This window comes from Hyperoodon ampullatus (genome assembly GCF_949752795.1).
Source record: "Hyperoodon ampullatus genome assembly, chromosome: 6".
Taxonomy (NCBI): domain Eukaryota; kingdom Metazoa; phylum Chordata; class Mammalia; order Artiodactyla; family Ziphiidae; genus Hyperoodon; species Hyperoodon ampullatus.
Window position 1 is genome coordinate 1,942,680 of NC_136919.1, and position 22,374 is coordinate 1,965,053.

The window sequence follows — 22,374 nt, forward strand, 5'->3', positions numbered from 1 at the left end:
TTTGTAGACAGCCGTCTTCTCGCTGTGCCCTCGTGGCAGAAAGGGCGAGGGAGCTTCATTAGATGCGCTCAGATCCCATTCGTGAGGGCTCCACCCTCATGACCTAATTGCCTTCCCAAAGCCCCATCTCCTAATACCTTCTTCACCTTGGGGGTTAGGTTTCATTATGTGAATTTTGGGGGACACACATTAAGGCCATTGCAGAGCCGATGTCACTTTGGCTTGAAGAACCAAGGTCTTGGCCAGTTTGTCGGCAGTGGGAATTAGAAAGGTAGGTTGAGCCCGCCTGAGAGCAGAGTCGTTGAGCCTCGGCTGGTGATGGGGTGGGATGGCAAGTGGGCGGGCATGGGAAGGGTCAGCTGGGGGGCCGCCTGGAGCCTGTGGTGCCCTTGATGGGATATTTATAGTCTTTATTCCCTGGAGCTCCCCTACTTTCCTGGCTTTGTTGCCACGTAGAGAGAGGTGATCTTTGAGTTTTATTTCTGTCTCTGATTTCTTTCGTGTTCCCTCGCCTAGCCCTCTCTTATCGTTCATGCTGACTAGTTCACTTAAATATCCCTCAGTCACTGTCCTCCAGTTATTTCAAACTCAGGCAAAAGTAAACTTGAATCAGTTCAGCTGAACATTATGTTGTGACCTGTGGGGTCCTCAGCGTGCTTCTCAGGGCTCACGGAGTGCTGGCCGTGGCCTTGCAAACATAGACCTGTGATGCAAGGCCAAGGAGACTACTGCCTGAGAGAGGAGCAAGTGCTCTGGCAGAACGGGTAAGGGAGGGTGAGAAACTCCCTTGAGGGAATCTGGAATGTTCCATTCAAGAAAGTAAAGCTGAGTGTGCGGCTCAGGTGGGTAAGCACCAAGTGAAGGTAAGGGAACAGAGAACCAGGACAAGGAAGGCAGGGAGAGTGCTGCATCCTCCAGGCTAAGGGAAAGCTTAGCGCTCTAGTTGGGATGGAATGTGAATTTAGCTGCTGCAGAGTTGAGATGAATGTAAGATGAATGTAGATTGGACAGAACGCCTAGGGCCAGGTCTTGGAATGCCTGGAATGGCTGATAATTTGGGGGTTTTTGTTGTATGTGAATTGGGGAGCCATTGAAGATTTCTGAGGAGGGAAGAGATGTATTAAACCTTGGCTTTTTAGAGAAGTCTCTGTAGGATGGGTTAAAGCCCATTGTTGGGTATACAGTGGAGAATTTTATTTTGCACCTTTGAGAAAACGAACTTCATTGAGATGTACTTTACATACAATAAAATGCACACGTTTTTAAGAGTATAGTTTGATGAGTTTAAACAAATGTATACACCCCTGTGCACAGGGCCACAATCAAGGTAAGACCTTTTCATCACCTCCAAGGGTTTCCTTGAGCCCCTGCAGTCAGTCCCCGCCCATAGCCTCACTGATCTGCTCCAGTCACTGTAGATTAAGTTGGTCCTTCTAGAGTGTCATATGCCTCTAGTCATACATCAGGTATTCTTTGTCTGGCTTCCTTTACTTATTAGTATTTTAGAGACCCATCCATGTGTATAGACCTTTTTGCTTAGGGCTGCTAATAGTCTTCATCGTTTGGCTACCCACACTTTACTTACTTTTTTTTTTTAAATTTATTTATTCATTCATTTATTTTGGCTGCGTTGGGTCTTAGCTGTGGCACGCGGGACCTTCGTTATGGCATGCGGGATCTTTTTTAGTTGCGGCATGCAGACTTCTTAGTTGCGCTTTGAAAAATATTTATTTATTTATTTATTTAATACTTATTCAGTTGTTGATGGATACTCAGATTGCTTCCAGTTTTGTCTACTGTGCATAAAGCTGCTGTGAACATTCATGAATATTCAGGTCTGTGTGGGCATGTGTTTTCATTTGTCTTGGGTAAATACCTGGCCATGGAGTTACTGGGTCATATAAGTGTGTTTAACCGCTCGGTTGTTTTCCAAAGTGGCTGTGTCATTTTTTATTTCCACCAGCAAAGTGTGGCATGAGAGTTGCAGTTGCTCTGTATCCTTGCCAACACATGGCATTGTCAGTCTTTTAAATAGTAGCCATTCAAGTGGGTGGGCTGTGATAACTCATTGTGGTTTGGGTATGCATTTCCCTGCTGACTAATGATGATGAGCTTTTTTTTTATTTTAATAAATTTATTTATTTGTGTTTTGGCTGCATTTGGTCTTCGTTGCTGCACATGGGCTTTCTCTAGTTGCGGCGAGCGGGGGCTACTCTTCATTGCAGTGCATGGGCTTCTCCTTGCGGTGGCTTCTCTTGTTTCAGAGCACGGGCTCTATGCGCGCGGGCTTCGGTAGTTGTGGCACACGGGCTCTAGAGCTCAGGCTCAGTAGTTGTGGCGCACGGGCTTAGTTGCTCCCTGGAACGTGGGATCTTCCCGGACCAGGGATTGAACTCGTGTCCCCTGTATTGGCAGGCGGATTCTTAACCACTGCGCCACCAGGGAAGTCCCGGGGCTTGGATTATTGATTTGAGATCTATCCTCTTTTCTAGTGTAAGCATTTAGTGCTATAAATTTTCCACACAGTACTGCCTTAGCCGCATCCCACATATGTTGATATGTTGTATTTTCGTTCAGTTCTGTGTATTTCTCTTTATTTCCTTTGATACTTCCTATTTGATTCATGAATTATTTAAAAGTGTGATTTCCAGTTGTTGAGATTTTCCCGTTTGTGTTTTGGGTATTATTTCTAGTCTGGTTCCATTATGGTAGGATAGCATACTCTGTGTGATTTCTGTTCTTTTAAACCTGTTAAGGTTTGTTGTATGGCCCAGGATAAGGTCTGTTTTGGTGAGTGTTCTGTGGGCACTTGAAGAAAGGTGTTTTCTATTGCCGGGTGGAAGGTTCTACACAGGTCAGGTAGATTCTGTTTAGTGGTTGTGTTGTTCAGATCTTTCTCCTTGTTGATTTTATGTCCGGCGATTCTGTCCGTTCTGATAGGTGATGTTTAAGTCCTTCACTATGCTTGTAGTGTCTATTTCTCTTTACAGCTCTGTCCTTTTTTTTTTTTTTTTTTTTTAATGAGTTCTGAGGCTCTGTACTTTGGTGCATACACATTTAGGGCTGTAAAGTCTTCTTGGTGGATTGACCCCTTTACTGTTATGTAATGTCCCACTTTGTCTCTAGTAATTTTCTTTCTACTTTATCAGATATTAATATAGCTATTCCTGTTTTTTTTTAAACAATATTTGCCTGGTATAGCCTTCTCTATCCCTTTACTTTCAGTCTACCTACATTGTTGAATATGAAGTAAGCTGCTTATAAACCACATATAGTTGTGTTGTGTTTTTTAATCTGCTCTGCCAATCTCTGTCTTTTATTTGGTGTATTTAGAGTATTTACATTTAATGTAATTGTTACTGCTTAAGTCTGACATTACTTATTTATTCTGTTTGTTTTCTGTTGTTCCTGGTTTTGTTTTGTTTTTTGGGGCCTTCTTGTGGATTACTTGACTGTTTTTTAGGATTCCATCTTGATTTATTTATCTCATTTTGGGGTATATCTGTATAGCTGTCTTAGTGATTGTTCTGGGTATTACAGTATACATATGTGACTTCCAGCAGTTGACAGGTATTGTTTTATCATTTTGAGTGAGGTGTGGAAACCTTTTTTCCATTTAGGTTCCTTTGCTCTCCCCACTTTTAAATACTACCATTGTCTTGAGTACCTGAAGGTGTTGTAGATTTGTTTGTCATCAGATATAATTTAGAAAACTCAGGAGAAGGATAGTCTATTGTATTTACACTTATTACCCATTTCTTTACATTATTTTTTCTTCCTGCTTCTCCAAGATTCCTTTTTTTAAAAAAATCATTTTCACAGTTCCCTTTTTAAAAAAATTTATTAAAATTTTTTTTTGCTGTGTTGAGTTTTCGTTGCTGTGTGCGGGCTTTCTCTAGTTGCAGCGAGTGGGGTCTACTCTTCGTCGTGGTGCACAGGCTTCTCATTGCAGTGGCTTCTCTTGTGGGGCATGGGCTCTAGGCGCGCAGGATTCAGTAGTTGTGGCACGCGGGCTCAGTAGTTGTGGCTCACAGGCTCTAGAGCACAGACTCAGTAGTTGTGGTGCATGGGCTTAGTTGTTCCATGGCATGTGGAATCTTCCTGGACCAGGGCTTGAACCCGTGTCTCCTGCATTGGCAGGCGGATTCTTTTTTTTTTTTTTGCGGTACTCTGTCCTCTCACTGCTGTGGCCTCTCCCGTTGTGGAGCACAGGCTCCGGACGCGCAGGCTCAGCGGCCATGGCTCGTGGGCCCAGCCACTCCGCGGCATGTGGGATCTTCCCGGACTGGGGCAGGAACCCGTGTCCCCTGCATTGGCAGGCGGACTCTCAACCACTGCGCCACCAGGGAAGCCCCACAGGCGGATTCTTAACCGCTGTGCTACCAGGGAAGACCTTTGTTTTTTTTTTTAAATCATTTTCTTTCTATTTGGAGAATTTCCTTTAGCCTCTTCTAAGGTTTTCTAGAGACAGTTTTTTTTCCCCTAAGTTTTCTTTTGTCTGAGAATGTCTTTATTTCTCCTTCATTCCTTGAGGATAGTTTTGCCAGATATGGAATCTGGTTGACAGTTCTTTTCCTCAAGCATTTGTAATGTGTGCCACTTCCCCCTGGCCTCTGTGGCTCAGAGGAGAAACCCACTGTCAGTTGAGTTGGTGTTCCCTTTTCCTTCACGTGTTCTTTCTTTACGGCTGCTCCAAAATACTTTGTCTTTAGTTTTCATAAGTTCAATTATGCTGTGTCTTGGCATGGATTTTTTGGGTTTATCCTATTTGGGGTTCACTCAGTTTCTTGAAATCGGTGGGTTTATATGATTTGCCATGTTTGGGAAGTTTTCAGCCATTATTTCCTTAAATATTGTTTCAGCCCTACTCACTTTCTTTCCCGGGACTCCAGTGATACAAATATTGGATCTTTCGTTATTCTCCCACAGGTCCCTGAGGCTCTGTTCATTTTATTTTTTCAGTATATTTTCTCTGTTGTCTAGATTGGGTAAATTCTGTTCATCTGTCTGCAAGTTCACTGATTCTGTCCTCTGTCATCTCTACTTTACTGTTGAGACTAGTGAGTTTTAAAATCTGTTACTCTATTTTTCAGTTCTATATTTGATTCCTTTTATAACTCCTTTGCTGAATTTTTTTTCCAATTTTCATTTATTTCAGGAGACTTTGTGATTGCTTGTGGAGTCATGTTTTTGATACTTGTTTTAAAGCCCTTTGTCGGATAACTCCAACATCTTGGTGTTGGTGTCAGTTGATTCTCTTTTCTCATTAAAGTCATGATTTTCTTGGTTCTGGTTATGATAGGCGATCTTTGATTGTTTCCTGGTCATTTTGGCTGTTATGTTAGGTGACTCTGGGTGCTACTTAAGTTTTTTTTATCATAGTAAGCAGTCTCCCTGCTTAGGTTCAGCATGCAGGTCCTGGCCCACTCTGTGGACTGTGGTTCCAGCGGCAGTCTAATGTGCAGAGCCTTGTGGTGCCATTTTGTTGTGCTTGGTATGCCTGGTACCTCTGGGGTTCCCGCCGTCCCTGCTGGTACTGCTCTAGGAGGCAGAAGGAGTGCCTCTGGGTGGGGCGGGACTCTCTCCCCTCGGGACGAGGAGCACCAGGCTGGATGCTTGTTATGGCGCCCCTGCCTCTGGGGGATGCAGAGTGTTTCCTGGGCTGCTCGTCACGGTGAGGTCGCACTGCTGGACTCCCCTGGTGCCCAGTGATGAGTGGGGGTGTCTCTGGCCTGATGGGGAAGGAGAGCGCTTCCAGGTTGGGTGCCTTGTGGAGGTGGGTGTGGGGCTTCCTATCGATCCCTCGCTGCTTCTGCCAGGCTGGCCTGGTGCAGTAGGGGGGACTCCCCTTCCACCTGGAGCAGGAATGAGCCCGCTTGGCTTGCCTTCTGTTTCTAGGCCGGGGGTCAGGAAGTACCAGGCCTGGGTCACCTTTTGTTGGGTGGGGGCTTGTAAGACACCCTGTTGCTGTGCTTTGCCAGTCCTGGGTTCCCAACCAGTTTGCCTTCCTCTTCCACCTTTCAGAGTTCTCTGTTGTGTGTCCTTTGAGTTATTGCCAGGGTTTGTAGTGGTACCTAGTAGAGAGGAGCAGGGAAAGGCTGATCTGTGCCGTCTTGTCCTGACTGGAAGCTCCTTCTGGCCGCTTTACAAGCTTTTCCTTTGTCTTTGGATTTTATCAGTATCACTGTGATGTTCTTTGGTGTGTGCATTTCTCCCTCCCTCCCTCCCTCCCTCCCTTCCTCCCTTCCTTCTCCTGTTGGGAAGCATGAATTTTACAAGTATTGGCAAATGCTTGTCCATTCTCTGTCGAAATACTGTTTCTGCCTCATATTGTCTCTCCTTTCTCTCTGGGTCTCCAGTCACACCCCTGTGACACTAAGCAGTGTTTGTCGTTGACCTTCTCTGCTGCGTTTTCTCTCCTCTGTGTGTAATGTGCTATTCAGCAATCCAGTGTGTAAATTCAGTTTAGTTACTGTATTTTTCTGTTCTGGAATTCCTACTTGGTTCTTTTTCAAATCTGCCAAGTTCTTTTGTCTCTTTTTTAAAAAATAATTTCCACTTTTCTGCCAAAATTCTTAGTCTTATCTTTTTTCCTTTCATTGTTTTAAGCATAGTCATTGAAAGTCTGGCTGATACCTCCAGTTAGGGGTCCCGAGGGCCCGTTATTTCATCTTTGGTTTTCAGCCATTTGATTATGAAGTGTGTGGGCCTGGTTTTCTTCAAGTTGGTTCCTAAGCCTGAAAATTGGTTTCTTACCAAATATGGGGAGACTCTAGGCATTATTTATTCAAATGCTTTTTCTGTACCAATCTACCTTCTGCAGTAACGTAATTACTAAATCTTTTGATGTTGTCCCACAGCTCTCTTAGGCTCTGCTTTTCATTCTGTTGATTTTCCCTCTGCTCTTCAGGTAGATTATTTCTGTTGATCTGTCTTCAAGTTCACTGACTCTTTTCTCTGTTGTTTTGTTTGCCTTTTTTTTAAATTTAATTTTTATTTTTTTATACTATTTATTTATTTATTTATTTATTTATTTTTGCGGTACGCGGGCCTCTCACTGTTGTGGCCTCTCCCGTTGCGGAGCACAGGCTCCGGACACGCAGGCTCACTGGCCATGGCTCACAGGCCTAGCCGCTCCACATCATGTGGGATCTTCCTGGAGTGGGGCATGAACCCGTGTCCCCTGCATCGACAGGCGGACTCTCAACCACTGCACCACCTGGGAAGCCCAATATACAATTTTTAAAGGTTACTTTCCATTTACAATTATTACAAAATATCAGCTATATTCCCTGCGTTGTACAATACATCCTTGAGCCTTTGTCACACCCAATTGTTTGTACCTTCCTCTCCCCCACCACTGGTAACCACTAGTTTGTTCTCTATATCTGTGAGTCCGCTTCTGTTTTGTTCATCTTTTGAATCTGTCATTGAATTTCTTGTTGATAACGGTATTTTGCAGTTCTGAAGGTTTGGTTTTTTTTTTTAATAGTTTTTATTTCTCTGTTAATAACTTTTATCTTTCCGTTTGTTTCAAGAGGGCCTCGTGGGGCCTTGTTTTAAAGTCTTCAGTAATTCTAACATCTGGGTCATCTCAGGGTTGGCGTCTGTTGACTGTCTTTACCCTGAGAATTGGTCACGTTTTCCTGTCTTTATGTGTTGAGTACTTATGGATTGTGTCCTGGACATTTTTTTTTTAATTAATTATTTTTGGCTGCATTGGGTCTTTGTTGCCGCGCGCAGGCTTTCTCTAGTTGTGATGAGCGGGGGCTACTCTTTGTTGCAGTGCACATGCTTCTCACTGCAGTGGCTTCTTTTGTTTCAGAGCACAGGCTCTAGGCGCGCGGACTTCAGTAGTTGTGGTGTGTGGGCTCAGTAGTCGTGGCTTGCGGGCTCTAGAGCGCAGGCTCAGTAGTTGTGGTGCGAGGGCTTAATTGCTCCGTGGCGTGTGGGATCTTCCCGCACCAGGGCTCGAGCCCGTGTCCCCTGCATTGGCAGGCGGATTCTTAACCACTGCGCCACCAGAAAAGCCCCTGTCCTGGACACTTAGAATATTATACTGTGAGCCTGTTTTCTGGGCCCTGCTAAAATATTTTGGATGATGTTCGTGTTTTTTGCTGGTTTGTTAGCAGCTGGGTTGCAGTAAACCCCGTTAAGTTCAGATCAGAAGTCTGTTTTGCCATTTGTGGGCAGTGGTTCCAAGGTCAGTTCAGTTCTTTGGGTCTGTCACACATGGGCCACTTAGGGTCATCCAGGACAGTGTACACAGGTTCAGGATTCCTTATCCACCCCCTCTTTTCTGTGATCCTCCACCCCCTGTCTGGGGGTTCCCAGGGGTCTCTCTTCCTGGCTTTTTGACTAGAAGCCAAGCCTATGTGTTTCTCGCAACGGAGCCTGCCTCAGCAAAGGGGGAGAAAAGAGCCCGTGGCGCCCACCTATCCCGCCACCGCTGGGATATGGTTTTGTTATGGAGCTCGCCTGGTGTAGGGGAGGAGAGTCACTGGGCTGTGCCCGGTGGGGCCAGCTGCTGGCTGTTTTCTTTCCCTTCTGTCTGGCATCTCCAGTGAAGGGTGGGGTGCAGGCAGGGGTCCAGAATTAGAAGCCCTCTGTGAGTGCCTGTTTCCACAACCAGAGTGTATAAGTAAGGGACTTAACCAGAGTGTATAAGTAAGGGACTTCTCGATGGAGACTGTCAGCCGCCTCTGGAGCCTCTCTGGTGGATTCTCAGTGGTACAGGTGTTGATGCCTGTGAGCCCACAGGACATTCTGGTTTAGTTGGTCTGGGATGGGGCTGGACACTGCTGTGTTTTTGAAGCTCTCACGTGGTGAGGCTCACTGTCCTGCTGGGTCGTGGAGGCTTGCCGTCTTGGTTTTCCTCAGACTAGGTGGGAACCCGTCTCGGGCTTCAGGTTGGGGTTGGCGCCTGCCTGGGGGTCCTTGCCCACCCCCCAGGTGCTGCCACGTCTCCATTGCCCGCCCCCCCCCCCCCCCCCCCGTGAGTGATGTGGCCTTGGTAGACAGGATGGGACAGTGTGACAGACAGCAGCAGGAAGGGTGCTTCCTGGGCAGGCTTTCTAGCCTGATTGATGATAAAATTGATAACTGATACTTGCGTGAGTTTTGCTGAGCTCCGGGCTCCGCCCGCAGCGTTGCTGACTCACACGTACGTTTTGGTTCAATCCTCTCCCAACCCCGGAGACAGGCCTCGTAGTGTCCATGCTTTGTACTTGAGGCCGGGATTCTGACCGGCCAGGTGAGAGGCGCACCCGGTCAAGGCCAGGCTGACGTGCTCAGGTCCTATTCTCAGCGCACGTGCTGGCCTCCAGCTCGGATCCCCTGTTCACCCGACCAGCCGGCGCCCTGTTCCTTCTTCTGCGTGGAGCTCCGACCCCGTTTTAACTGTAGTCTTGTCCGCATCCTCTGACTCTTCTTGTGGCCTTTCCAGCAGGCCCACTTCAGAGCCCTGAGCCTAGATCGCTGCGGCCACAGCTGCAGAGCCGCGCTTGCTTTGCCTCCTGATGTTTCTGGTGAATGACAGTGTCCCTCAGACAGCCGTGCCTCACACCTGTGTCCCCAAGTCAGTGTCCTCAGGCCGCTGTCCCACCAGCTCTGTCCGGCTCAGCGCTTGGCGGTGACGCCCACACGGGTCCTTGCGCCGTCGCGGCTGCTGACCGAGGGCCCCTGGGCAGTGGGATGGCCGTGCCCCCGCCCGTGTCGGGAGACAGGAGGGCTAGCGAGCCGGCGGCCGAGCGGGGAGGGGCGGGTCCCGGCGCTGCCCCCGGAGGTGACCCTGCCTGCCTCCGAGGCTCACTTCCCAGCCAGCTGCGTGAGCTGCAGGTGGGCGGCGTCGCGGGGCTGCGTCCGGGTCCTGCCCTGACTCCCGGTGTGGGTCACCCCTGCTCCCCGCCGGCGGAGAAGATAGCCCCCTGTGCTGAGCGAGCGCCGTCCGCGCTCCTGGGTGGGGTCACTGCGCGTGCGCGATGGCGCTGCCCTGGAGGCGTGGCCTGAGCGTGGGCGCTGCGGGGGGGTGGGGGTGCGGGGGTGGGAGTGGGGCGGAGTGAGAGACCAGAGAGCCGGGCTCAGCCCCAGGCCGCGCGGCCGAAAGAGTCGCACGGAGGTCTGGTTTCCCGGTGCATCTGAACCTGACGTTTACACTGGACTGTAGTCCATCAAGTGTGCAGCAGCGTTATGTCTAAAAGCCAACCTACACGGCTCCGTTAAAAACACTCTTGGGGGCTTCCCTGGTGGCGCCGTGGTTAAGAATCCGCCTGCCAATGCAGGGGACACGGGTTCGAGCCCTGGTCCGGGAAGATCCCACATGCCGGGGAGCAACTTAGCCCGTGTGCCACAACTACTGAGCCTGTGCTCTAGAACCCACAAGCCACAACTACTGAGCCCGCGAGCCACAACTACTGAAGCTTGCGCGCCTAGAGCCTGTGCTCCACAACAAGAGAAGCCACTGCAGTGAGAAGCCCGCGCACCGCAACAAAGAGTAGCCCCCACTCACCGCAACTAGAGAAAGCCCGCGTGCAGCAACGAAGACGCAACTCAGCCAAAAAAAGAAAAAAAAAACACTTGCTGCGAAATTCCAGTTACAATAGACTGCAGATCACCTTAACAAATAGAATAGTAATGACAAAGTTTGAAAACTGCACGAGTTACTAAAATGGCACACAGACACAAAGTGAGCAAGTGCTGTTGGAAAAATGGAGCTCAGAGACTGGCTAGAGGCAGGCTTCCCCCAGACCTTCAACCTGGAGAAAACACAGTGTCCGCAGAGCGCAGCAAAGTGAGGTGCAGCTGGACTGGACTGCAGAGTCCCCCATTTGGGGGACAGTGGTTGACAGCTTGCAGAGCAAGCGTGAAGGACAGCGGGTGGGGAGACTGTCGCAGCCGCTGGGAAAGCTTTGCACACACGGCGGGTGTGTGTGTATGGGAAGCGGTGTAGATGCCGTGGACCACGCTGGGTTCATAGTTGGTTTCTGACTCTCGTGGCCTTGGGCACGTTGCTGACCTTCTCTGTGCCTCGGCTTCCTCACTTGTGATGTAGGGACAGGAGTCTTGATTTGATGGGGTCGAGGGGATGCTTGGTAACATGGCTCACATCGTCCTGTGCTGCCCGGTCCAAAGATGCGCAGAGGCTCACGGCTGCGGTTCCAGCCTGGTTGTCGCAGCAGCGGCAGGCCTGGCGCTTTCTTCTAAAGACCTGGCGCCTGGCCTTGTAGTCACCTGATTTGACAGCAGATGGGCCGGTGCTGGGTGCTCGGTGTGGCCTGGCTGTACGCGGTCCTGGCCTCCCTGCGGCCCACGAGCCCCCTGCAGCTCCCACACCTGCTCCTTGCTCTCCTGCCTCAGGAGAGATGCTCGTGGGGTCGGGCGGTGGTGTCGCTCAGCGCTGCGCGTGGCTCGCTCGCCTCTGCCGGTGGAGGAGAGCAGGGCTCGCCGAGCAGCCGGGGTCGCCCGCGTTGCTCGTCGCCTGTCGTCGCTCACGGCCCGTCTGTCCGTCGTCTGCGTGCCGTCAGCCCTGAGCCGTGTCTGGAGACAGTGGGGATGCCGTCGTGCTCATGCGGCGGTCTCTTCCCCGTGCAGATGACATCCCGGAGGACCTCAGGGACCCCTTCTACATCGACCAGTACGAGCAGGAGCACATCAAGCCTCCGGTCATCAAGCTCCTGCTGTCCAGCGAGCTGTACTGCCGCGTCTGCAGCCTCATCCTCAAAGGGGACCAGGTGGCCGCTCTGCAGGGACACCAGTCTGTCATCCAGGCCCTGTCCCGGAAAGGGATTTACGTGATGGAGAGTGACGACACCCCCGTGACAGAGCCCGACCTCAGCCATGCACCCATAAAGATGGTGAGTGGCCTGGGTGGTGGGGCGGGGGCGGCTGGTGGGCTGCCGCTGTCCCCCTGCAGCACAGCAGAATCACCCCAAAAGTTCAGGGTTTGAGACCACCTTCTCTCTGCGGGTCAGTGGCTGATTTGGAAAAGGGGGAGGGAACAGCTTCCTGTCGGCTTTTTCTCATGGGGAGCAAACGTTTTGCACGTGTTGTGCCTTAGAATTGTTGAGCCCACCCTGATAGGTTGTTTCACGTGTATCTTCTAAGTATTTTTGTGCCAAAATAAAGAAGGAAATACACCTTTCCTCCCCGAGTGTCTCCCTGCATCTTTCCCGGAAAGCCACCCCACCAGTGTGACTTTGCCAGGCTGCTCCAGGTCTAAGCCGCTCGTGGCACCTCCCACGTGGCTTTAAGCTTAGGCCATTCTCAGGCGTTCTACGTTCTGTGGTTTTTCACTCTTGGCCTTTGTGGATGTGTGTTGTGGATCGAGAGGATGTTACTGGTTCTGGGAAGAAAGGGCTCGAAGGCCTGGCGTGAGTTCAGTGTGCCGGGCCCCTGACCGGCCCCAGGGGCCTGTGGTGGTCATGGGGCCTCAGGCACGTCTCTTGGCCCCTTGTACCTTTGCCCACAGCTGAGCAGTAGGGAAGCCCCAGGCTCTCACGGGGTCGTCAGAGATGAGGAAGTGGGGGTCATGTACAAGTAGAGATCTGAGTGCCTCCTTAGATGCAGAGGAAGACAGACAACGGAGGCGTTTAGCTGTGGGTCTAGGGAGGGTCTCTGCGTTGACCCGGGGCGGAAAGGCGAGGTTGGGTGACTGACTGCTGCCTCTGCCCCCAGAGCGCCCACATGGCGATGGTGGACGCGCTCATGATGGCCTACACCGTGGAGATGATCAGCATTGAGAAGGTGGTGGCCAGCGTCCAGCGCTTCTCCACGTTCAGTGCCTCGAAAGAGCTTCCCTACGACCTTGAGGACGCCATGGTCTTCTGGGTCAACAAGGTGAGCGCTGGGGGCCCTGCCCGGAGTGGGGGCGAGCAGCATGAGTGGCCGGGGTGCTCCTTGGGTGTGGGTCCTCTTCCCCGTGAGAGCAGCACCCTCCTGTGTGTCCTGCTGTGACCCTGGCCCAGCAGCGGCCTCAGAAGTGTGTCCCCTGTGGTTCAGACAGACAGGTGCTGCAGAGGGGAGCAGCACGGGCCTGTAGAAAGCACAGGTGTGTTGGTGGTGCAAGTTAATAAATTCGTTTTATTTTTATCTCAAGTGCTTATGTGCATTCATGGAGATCTCAATTTAGAAGGCATTTTGATTAAGAGAAAAATGGTACCTTCCTAAATGCTGTTTTTTTCCTTTTATGTTTCGAAGCTTACAATGTGCCTGTCTATACAGTCTTCATAAAGAACGTTCATTTTGCATGGTGTGTGATTATAGGATTACCTTACCAAAGCCTTTTGGTTATTAAGCCTCCTCATTTGCCAAAAGGTATTCAATCAGGGACACTTTATTAAGCAGAGGAAATGGAAGATTGAGCGGCTCCTTGCAGAGTTGTATCCCACGCAGGGAATTTGGAGTTATTTCGTTACACAGTTTGCACATGTATTCCCTGTCACGTAAGGGCTTCATCAGAGGTGAGGTGACAGTCCGTGGCCGTGGGATTAGTTGAAGAACGCAGCAGAGCCTGGCAGAGTCTGCGTGCCGCTCCCTTGGACGGCTGCCTCATCACGGGGATGCCGCCCTGCTCTTCACTTGGTTTCCTCCCTCGTGTGGGTCTGGGGCATCAAGTGGATGAGCAGACCGCCTTCACCCTCTGACCCCGCGGTGAGGTGGAGGGCTTTTCTAGGACTCAAGTGGAACCTCCGGTCCTGGTGGGGCTCGGGAGCTGGCCAGTGCCCACAAGGTCGCTTCCCGGTGGCGGCACCTCCTCGTCCTCGTCCCCTGGCTTCACATAGTAGTACATGCGGGAAGCGTCCCACAGGGATTTGGTTAAAAAACGATGTTCTGGAGTGGTGTTTCCACGGGAGCCCGGGCCTCCGGGGGATGGTTCTGTGATCCGAGCCCAAGCTCCCTTCCTATGGCTACGGGTTCAGATTTTCTTTTCCTTTTCCTTTAACAACTTGTATTGATTTTTCCCCCTTATCAAAGGAATGGCATGGTTATTATAGCTATTTAGAAAACACGGATGAGCAAGCAGAAGAAAGTGAAAATTCCCCATGACTTTGCCACCTGTAAACGTAGTGTTTTGTAGTAAAGTGGACTAAGTTCTCATAGTTTTTATTTATCTGGGTGTAACATCCAGACTTAAAGGCACAGTTGGGGTCTTCCAGGCACTTGACCATAGGCTGAGGTTTGCATTTGGTGAGATGCGGTGAGTATGGCTCAGGCCATTCTGAGGCCGCCCGCCCGCCTGCCGTGGTCTCGACGCGTCGGGGCCGAGCTGTCCCCTCCCGCAATAAGCAGCCGTCTCCCTGAGCATCTCGGTGACTTTCGCCCACATGTTTCTGGTGGGTAGTGGTTGAGATTGAGCTGAGGTTCATTTTTAAAGGCTTTTGATTAGTTTTTGCCAAATTCTGACCATAAGGACTGTACCGTTTTTCTCATACTTGTTTAGTCTGTGTAAGTGTTTTTTTCCCCTGTGTCTTCTCATATATTGGATATTATTAAAAAAAATACCTGCCGAGTTGAGAGGTGAAAAATAGCACCTTTTACTGTTATTTCTTCACTCGCTGATAAAGTTGAAGTTTAAGGAAGAGAGTGTATGTCTGGCTGTTTTTCTCCCTTTTGGGTAATTTGTTCTGCCCAGGGTTCTTCGGGTTGGGGTGGGGGGAACGTGCCTTCCCCTTCCTGCTCAGGACCCTCCTGTTTCCAGGGTGTTTGCCGTGTGTTCGTCGGCGCTTCCCAGGTGCTCGTGGCCTGTTTGCCTGGGACTTGGTGGCCGGCCCAGCAGCACCGCTGTGTCTTCTCCCCCAGTGTGGTGTCCCCACCGTGTGGACACCGCCTCCTGACTTGCTGTTGTGACAGGTGTCCCCACTGCTCGGTGGTCACGTGGCCGCCGTGGCCAGGTGCGCAGTCGCACCTGACGCTGTGCTGTGTGTGGGTTTGTCACAGCTCACGCCCCTTCTCGTGCCGCGCTCCATCCTCCCAGGAGTTAATGCTGGCTTCAGCTTTGCATGATCCTTTTTCCCTCGCCCAGTATTTATGTTTTTATTTCATGTGCTCCATGTTTTGCTATTTCCTTAGCATCCATGTGAGTTTCAGTTTCTCAGTTAGGAGGTTTTTCCCTCAGGTGCATGCTCTGACCTCCACACCCGCTGCTGTCCTGCAGGTTCTCTCCAGTGTCCCATCAAGGCGGGGGGTTCCCGCAGTCGCTGCCTTCCTGGGGCTCCTCTCAGGGGCGCATCCTCTGGTGCAGGGTGAGATGTGCTCCCGCCTTCTGTGCCTTCAGAGGGTCTCTGCTCAGGTGCCTTCCCTGAGCTGTGATGGGACCTTAGCTCCCCGCAGCCTCTCCACTGTGGGCGCTGTCGCCTGACAGGCTTCCAGCCGGGCCTGGAGACCTTCCCTCCTTCCTCACGCAGATGTGTTTTCTCTCCACAGAAAATTGCTGCATGTTTAATGAGGTTTGGGCTCTGGGGAGGTTTGACATTGGTGAGTTTTCTCTTCATCCATCTTAGATGTCTAACAAGATCTGAAGTCTCTTGGAAACTCTGTTCCTAGGTTCTGTGTTCCCAGGATTGCGGCTGTGTGCGCACACCTGAGGCAGGTGTGAGCTCCCGTCACACCCGCCCCGGCCTGCCTTTCTCCTGTGGGGTCTTTCCAGGGGTTTGGCTCCATGTGCAGGTGCCCTCATCCCCGTCAGCGTCTCTGGATTCACAGGGCAGGCCTGGCAAGTGGCCTCTGAGTTTCTCTTGCTGTGTGGCATCGACTTTGGGGACTGTCCTGCTGCAGACTGGATGGTTGCTGACAGGCCTCCTGCACGCCTGCCACCTGAGACGTTTAGAGACCCCTCCGCTTGGCGCTGGGCCAGCCCAGCTGCTGATCCGGCCTGTGCGTCGTGTGGGGAGCGCATCCTTGCAGTGCACCCCAGCCCTGCTCAGAAAGGCCGCAGCTTTCCCTTCCCACACCGCGCCCTCTGAGCCAGCCCCTCCCTCCTCGGGTGATCAGTCACCCTGGGGGCCAGAATTGCTCCCTGGGGTTGGGGGCGACACCGAGCCATCCGCCGGCTTCCCTGTCCTGGGTGCGTGTGACTGGGTGACCTCCTCTGTGTCCAGGGAGTTTTCCCACGAACCATCTTGCTGTGGCTCTTTTTATTTTTCATTGACGCCCAGCCAGTAGCTTGAGTCTTTTACTAAAAAACTCCCCAGCTTTGCCCAGACATGTTTTATATGCAATAAATGGACCCGGTTCCTTGAATGTTGACAAGTGGCTACATATGTTTAGCATTCGCAGTCAATGTAACATTTCCGTCATCCAAAAAAAGTTCCTCTGTGCTCGTCCGCGGTTAATCTCCCGCCTGGCCCAAATAACTGCTGGTCTGCTTTCTTCACTGGAGATTAGTTTTACCTCTTCTAGGTCCTGGTAAAGATGGGATCGTGTGGTATGTCCTCTTTCTGTGTCTTTCACTGACTGCAGCGTTTTTGACGTTGATCATGTCATTGTGTCCGTCAGTAGTTTGGTGCTTTTGAAACTCGGTAGGATTCCACTGCACGAACGCACTGCAGTTTGTTTATCTGTTCACCTGTTGATGAGCACGCGGGTTGTTTCTGGTTTTGTCTGTTACGCATAGCGCTTCTGGGAATTTGTGCACAAGTCTTTATGTGCAGGTATATTTTCATTTCTTTGAGTAAATACTTAGGAGTGAGTTGCTGGGTCACATGACGATCAGTTTACCTTTAGAAGAAACTGTCAAAGTGCTTTCTCAAGTGACTGTGCCATCTTAGAGTCCCACTAGCAAGACAGAGAATTCCAGTGTTCCACGTTCTGCTGACACTTGGTATTGTCAGTCTTTCGGTTTCAGCCGTTTGGGTGGATGTGTAGAGGTACGTCATGGTTTTAATTTGCATTTCTTTAATGACTAAAGATGTTTCTGTGTATCTTGTTAGGTGTCTGTTCACATATTTTGCCCAATTTTTAATGAGGTGGTTTGTCTTAATGAGTTTCAAGAATATTTTATGTGTATAAAGATTTAAGGATCCAGTGCTTTCCAAGGTATATATTCTTGTAATGTGTTTTTATTGTTTTGGTGTCAGGATAATGCGGGTGTCAGAAAAAGAGCTGGGAAGTATTCCCTCCTTCATTTTGTGAAACACTTGTTGTGTTATTAGTATTACTAGTATTATTTTGTCCTTAAATCTTTGATGGAGTCACTGGTGAAGCCATCTGGGCCTGGAGTTTTCTTGGAAGGTTTTAATTATGAATTCAGTTTCTTTAGTGTATATATAAGGTATTTAGGATTTCTGTTTAATTCTGTGACTTTTAAGGAATTTGTCAATTTTATTTAAATTTTTGACTTTATTGGCATATTCATATTTCTCTATCATCCTTTTAGTGTATTATGATCTGTAGTGATGTCCCCTCTTGTTTCCTGCTCTGTAATTTCTGTCTCTTTTTCTTCCCTTTGTTGGTCTGGTTTACCAACTTTATCAATCTTCTAAAAAACCTGCTTTTGGTTTTTGTTGATTTCAACAATTTTCTATTTAATTCCTCCTCTTGCTTTTATTACTTTTCTTTCTGTTTATTTTGAATTTATTTTTCTCTCCTTTTTAGTTTGTTATAGTAGAAGATTAGTTCTTTTACCCTTTTCTACATTTTAATATAAACATTTAAAGTTGATAATTCCTCTTTAAGTAGTGCTTTAGCTGCACTGTACACATTTTTATATGTTGTGGTTTTCTTCATTCTCTTTATTTTGTTTTAGTTGCAAATTCTAGTTTTATCAATGGATTACCTAGAAGTTTGTAGTTTCGTTTTCATATGTTTGGAGGTGGGGTGGTTCTAGGTATCTTAGTGTTTTGGTTTCTAATTGTGTTGTGGTCAGAGAGCGTAGTCTGTGTGGTTTCATTTCAGTCCTTCTGGATTTATCGAGACTTGTTTTGTGGTCCACTGCATGGTCTTTTTTTTTTTTTTTTTTTTTTTGGCTGTTTTGGGTCTTCATTTCTGTGCAAGGGTTTTCTCTAGTTGTGGCGAGTGGGGGCCACTCTTCATCGCGGTGCGCGGGCCTCTCACTATCGCGGCCTCTCTTGTTGCGAGCACAGGCTCCAGATGCGCAGGCTCAGTAGTTGTAGCTCATGGGTCTAGTTGCTCTGCGGCATGTGGGACCTTCCCAGACCAGGGCTCGAACCCGTGTCCCCTGCATCAGCAGGCAGATTCTCAACTACTGCGCCACCAGGGAAGCCCCACTGCATGGTCTTGCAGCGTGTTCCGTGTGCACTTGAAAAGAACCCGTGTGTTCTGCTGTTGTCCGTGAAGTACTTTGTGAGTGTCAGTTCAGGTTGGTTTGGGTGTGTTTGCATCGTTGGAGTCTTAGGCCCCATCAGTCACTTACCCAGAGGGGAGAGTTGAAATCTCCAGCAGTAATTTTGTCTATTTTACCTTTTGGTTGTGTCAGTTTTTGCTTTGTGTATTTTTAGTCTCTTGTTACATTTATACATGTTCAGGACTTTTCTGTCCTTTTGTGGTCGTGAAATGGCTCTTTATCACAGGTGACAATCCTGGCCTCCGGCCTTGGCATGGCCAGTGTGTGCACGACTTATCCCTTCCCTTCCTCTTAGTTTTCACTCCTCGTTGTCTTTCTGTTTAAAGCGAGTTTCTTATGGGGACCCTGTAGTCAATCTGGGCCTTACCATCGGAGTGTTCAATTTAATTGCATTTCATGTGATTATGGAGACGTCTGGGTTTTACGTCGTGTCTGCCTTCTGTATCTTTTCTTTGTCTTCCTTCTTTTCTGGCTTATTTTGGATTGGGCGTTTTTACTATTCCATTTTATCTCCAATATTTTTTGGGGGGGCTGTAGGGTTTACAAATTTCATCTTCAGGTTTTCATAGTCTGCCTTCAAATAAAGTGATACCATTTCACAAATAAGATCAGAAATGTCTTTTCTCCTTTTGGCCTTTGCGCTCCTGTTGTCTTTCATTTCATTACAGCGCCAGATAAGTTACTTTCGCCTTCAACAGCCAGTTATCTTTTAAAGTAATTAAAAATGCTTAGCAGTATTTATCCACATATTTTCCATTTTTATTGCTCTTCATTCCCTTGTCTAGATAAAGAGTTCTCAAACCTTTTGGTCTCAGAACCCCTTTACACTCTTAAATACCGTGGCCCTCAAAGAATTTTTAGAAAATCTCTCAGTATTTACTGTATTAGAAATTAAAAACAGGAAAATTTAAAAATATTTATTAATTCACTTAAAAGTAATAGCTCATTCCATGTTAATGTAAGCGATGTGTTTTTAATGAAAAATAACTGTATTCTCAAAAATGAAACAAGTGGTGATATTTTACAGTTTTGTAAGTTTCTTTAATGTCTGGCTTACCAGAAGACAGCTGGATTCTTACCTGCCTTTGCATTTCATCTGCTACAATATGTTGTTTTTATTGGTGTAAAGGAAGAAAGTCTGGTTTCATGTGGATACGTAGTTGAAGAGGGGACAGTGCTTTCATAATCTTTGCAGATAATTATGCACATCTCTTTTTTTTTTTTGCGGTACGCGGGCCTCTCACTGCTGTGGCCTCTCCCGTTGCGGAGCACAGGCTCCGGACGTGCAGGCTCAGCGGCATGTGGGATCCTCCCGGACCGGGGCACGAACCCGTGTCCCCTGCATCGGCAGGTGGACTCTCAACCACTGCGCCACCAGGGGAGCCCTGCACATCTCTTTTTGATTCTATACCAAAACTTGACAAGTGGTAATTTCTTGAAGGTTAACTGAAATACGGAATTTGAAACTGTTACCAATTAACTTTTTTTTTTTTTTGCGGTACGCGGGCCTCTCACTGTCGTGGCCTGTCCCGTTGCGGAGCACAGGCTCCGGACACGCAGGCTCAGCAGGCATGGCTCACGGGCCCAGCTGCTCCGCGGCATGTGGGACCTTCCTGGACCGGGGCACGAACCCATGTCCCCTGCATCGGCAGGCGGACTCTCAACCACTGTGCCACCAGGGAAGCCCACCAATTAACTTTTTTAAAAACTTGAGATATAATTCACATGCTGTAAAATTCACTATTTTAAAGTGTGTGGTTCAGTGGTTTTTAAGATATTCACCAGGTTGTACAGCTGTCACCACCAACTGCAAACATTTTTATCATACCCAGAAAGAGACGCTGGTGCCATCCGCAGTCCTTCCCTGTCAGCCCCTGGCGGCCACTCCTCTGCTTTCTGTCTCTCTGGATTTGGCCGTTCTGAACATTTCATTTAAATGAAATCTACAGTACGTGGCCTGTTGTCTCTTGACTTTATTCAAGTAGCATATTTTCACGTCTCATGCGTGTTGTAGCACTTGTCAGTACCACATTCCTTTTATGGTTGAGTAATGCTCAGTCGTATAGATATGCTGAGTTTTGTTTAGCCATTCCTCAGCTGGTGGGCATGTGTGTTTTCCACTTTTTGGCTATCGTGACTCCTGCTGTGAACATTCAAGTACGAGTGTTTGAGTGGCTGTGTTTTCACTTCTCTTGGGATTATATCTAGGGGTGGAATTGCTGGGTAGTATAGGAACTCTGTGTTTAAACTCTGTGAAGAGCTGGCAGACTGTCTCCATGGCTGCTGCACCGTTTATATTCCCCCAGCAACACCAGAGGTTTCCAGTTTTCCACGTCCTTGCTAACACTCATTTTCTGGTTTTTTGATTCTAGCCATTCTGGAGGCTGTGAGATGGTATCTCATTGTGGTTTAGATTCACATTTCCCTGATAGTAATGATGGGAAACCTTTTTTTCATGTGTTTATTGGCTATTTGTAGATCTTTTTTGGAGAAACGTCTATTCACATCCTTTGCCCATTTTAAAATTGGATTATTTCTCTTTTTATTGTTGCAACGATTCTTTTATATAATCTAGATACTAGCCCAGTGACCTTTTCTTTTCTTTTTCTTTTTCTTTTTTTTTTTTAGCTGCGTTGGGTCTTTGTTGCTGCATGCGGGCTTTCTCTAGTTGTGGTGAGCAGGGGCTACTCTTCCTTGCAGCGCGCGGGCTTCCCATTGCGGTGGCTTCTCTTGTGGCGGAGCACAGGCTCTAGGCGCGTGGGCTTCAGTAGTTGTGGCACGTGGGCTCAGCAGTTGTGGCTCACGGGCTCTAGAGCACAGGCTCAGTAGTTGTGGCACATGGGCTTAGTTGCTCCGCGGCATGTGGGCTCTTCCTGGGCCAGGGCTCGAACCCGTGTCCCCTGCATTGGCAGGCAGATTCTTAACCACTGAGCCACCAGGGAAGCCCCCAGTGAACTTTTTGTACTCTGTTGTATTAAAATCTTTCTTAATTTTTCCTGGTCCTGTTACTCACGATTTTGTAAGGTCATGCCTTGTCATTGGGAAAATTGTTTTGCTAAGTTGTATGGATGTTCCCAATGTCACATTTCATGATATAGTATCAAAAATTACATTCATTGGGCTTCCCTGGTGGCACAGTGGTTGGGAGTCCGCCTGCCGATGCAAGGGATACGGGTTCGTGCCCCGGTCTGGGAGGATCCCACATGCCGCGGAGAGGCTGGGCCCGTGAGCCATGGCCGCTGGGCCTGCACGTCCAGAGCCTGTGCTCCGCAATGGGGGAGGCCACAGCAGTGAGAGGCCCGCGTACAGCAAAAAAAAAAAAAAAAAATTACATTCATTAATATCATCACCAATCCAATCAGAAAATCCTTTCCATGTTAGGAAGGTATCTAGTTTATGGCAGAAACAAATTTTCTAAAATTTTTAACTTCTAGTATTTTATTGTGAAAAATTTTAAACATGCAGAAAAGTTGACAGAATTATACAGAGAACACCCTGTATCCACCACCTAGATTTTACAGTGAACATTTTTTTACAATACTTGCTTTATCACTTATCCATCCATCCATCTATTCTTCTAATTCATTTATTTTATCTATTTACTTTTTGGCTGCGTTGGGTCTTTGTTGCTGCACACGGGTTTTCTCTAGTTGCGGCGAGCGGGAGCTACTCTTCTTTGTAGTGCACGGGCTTCTCATTGCGGTGGCTTCTCTTGTTGCGGAGCACGGAGTCTGGGCACGCGGGCTTCAGTAAGTTGTGGCTTGCAGGCTCAGTGGTTGTGGCTCGCGGGCTCTAGAGCGCGGGCTCAGTAGTTGTGATGCACGGGCTTAGTTGCTCTGTGGCATGTGGGATCTTCCCGGACCAGGGATCGAACCTGTGTCCCATGCATTGGCAGGTGGATTCTTAACCACTGTGCCACCAGGGAAGCCCTAATTCATTTATTTTAAAACTTATCAACATTGATTTTTCTTTTGTCTTTCTCTTTAAAAAAACAATTTTTCTACGTTCTTGATTTGATGTGCATGAGTTCACTTATCTTTATTCTTGTTTAATGCGAAGACATTCAGTTCTGTGGC

General features: G+C 48.6%; 1 protein-coding gene across 1 annotated transcript in view; it reads left to right on the top strand.

The window, feature by feature from the left end:
* CAMSAP1 (calmodulin regulated spectrin associated protein 1) overlaps positions 1–22,374 on the top strand; it is a 56,190-nt gene that overhangs the window by 5,824 nt on the left and 27,992 nt on the right. Inside the window, 2 exon segments of the mRNA XM_079705995.1 lie at positions 11,590–11,852; positions 12,673–12,834. Coding sequence (XP_079562121.1) covers positions 11,590–11,852; positions 12,673–12,834 — 425 coding nt within the window.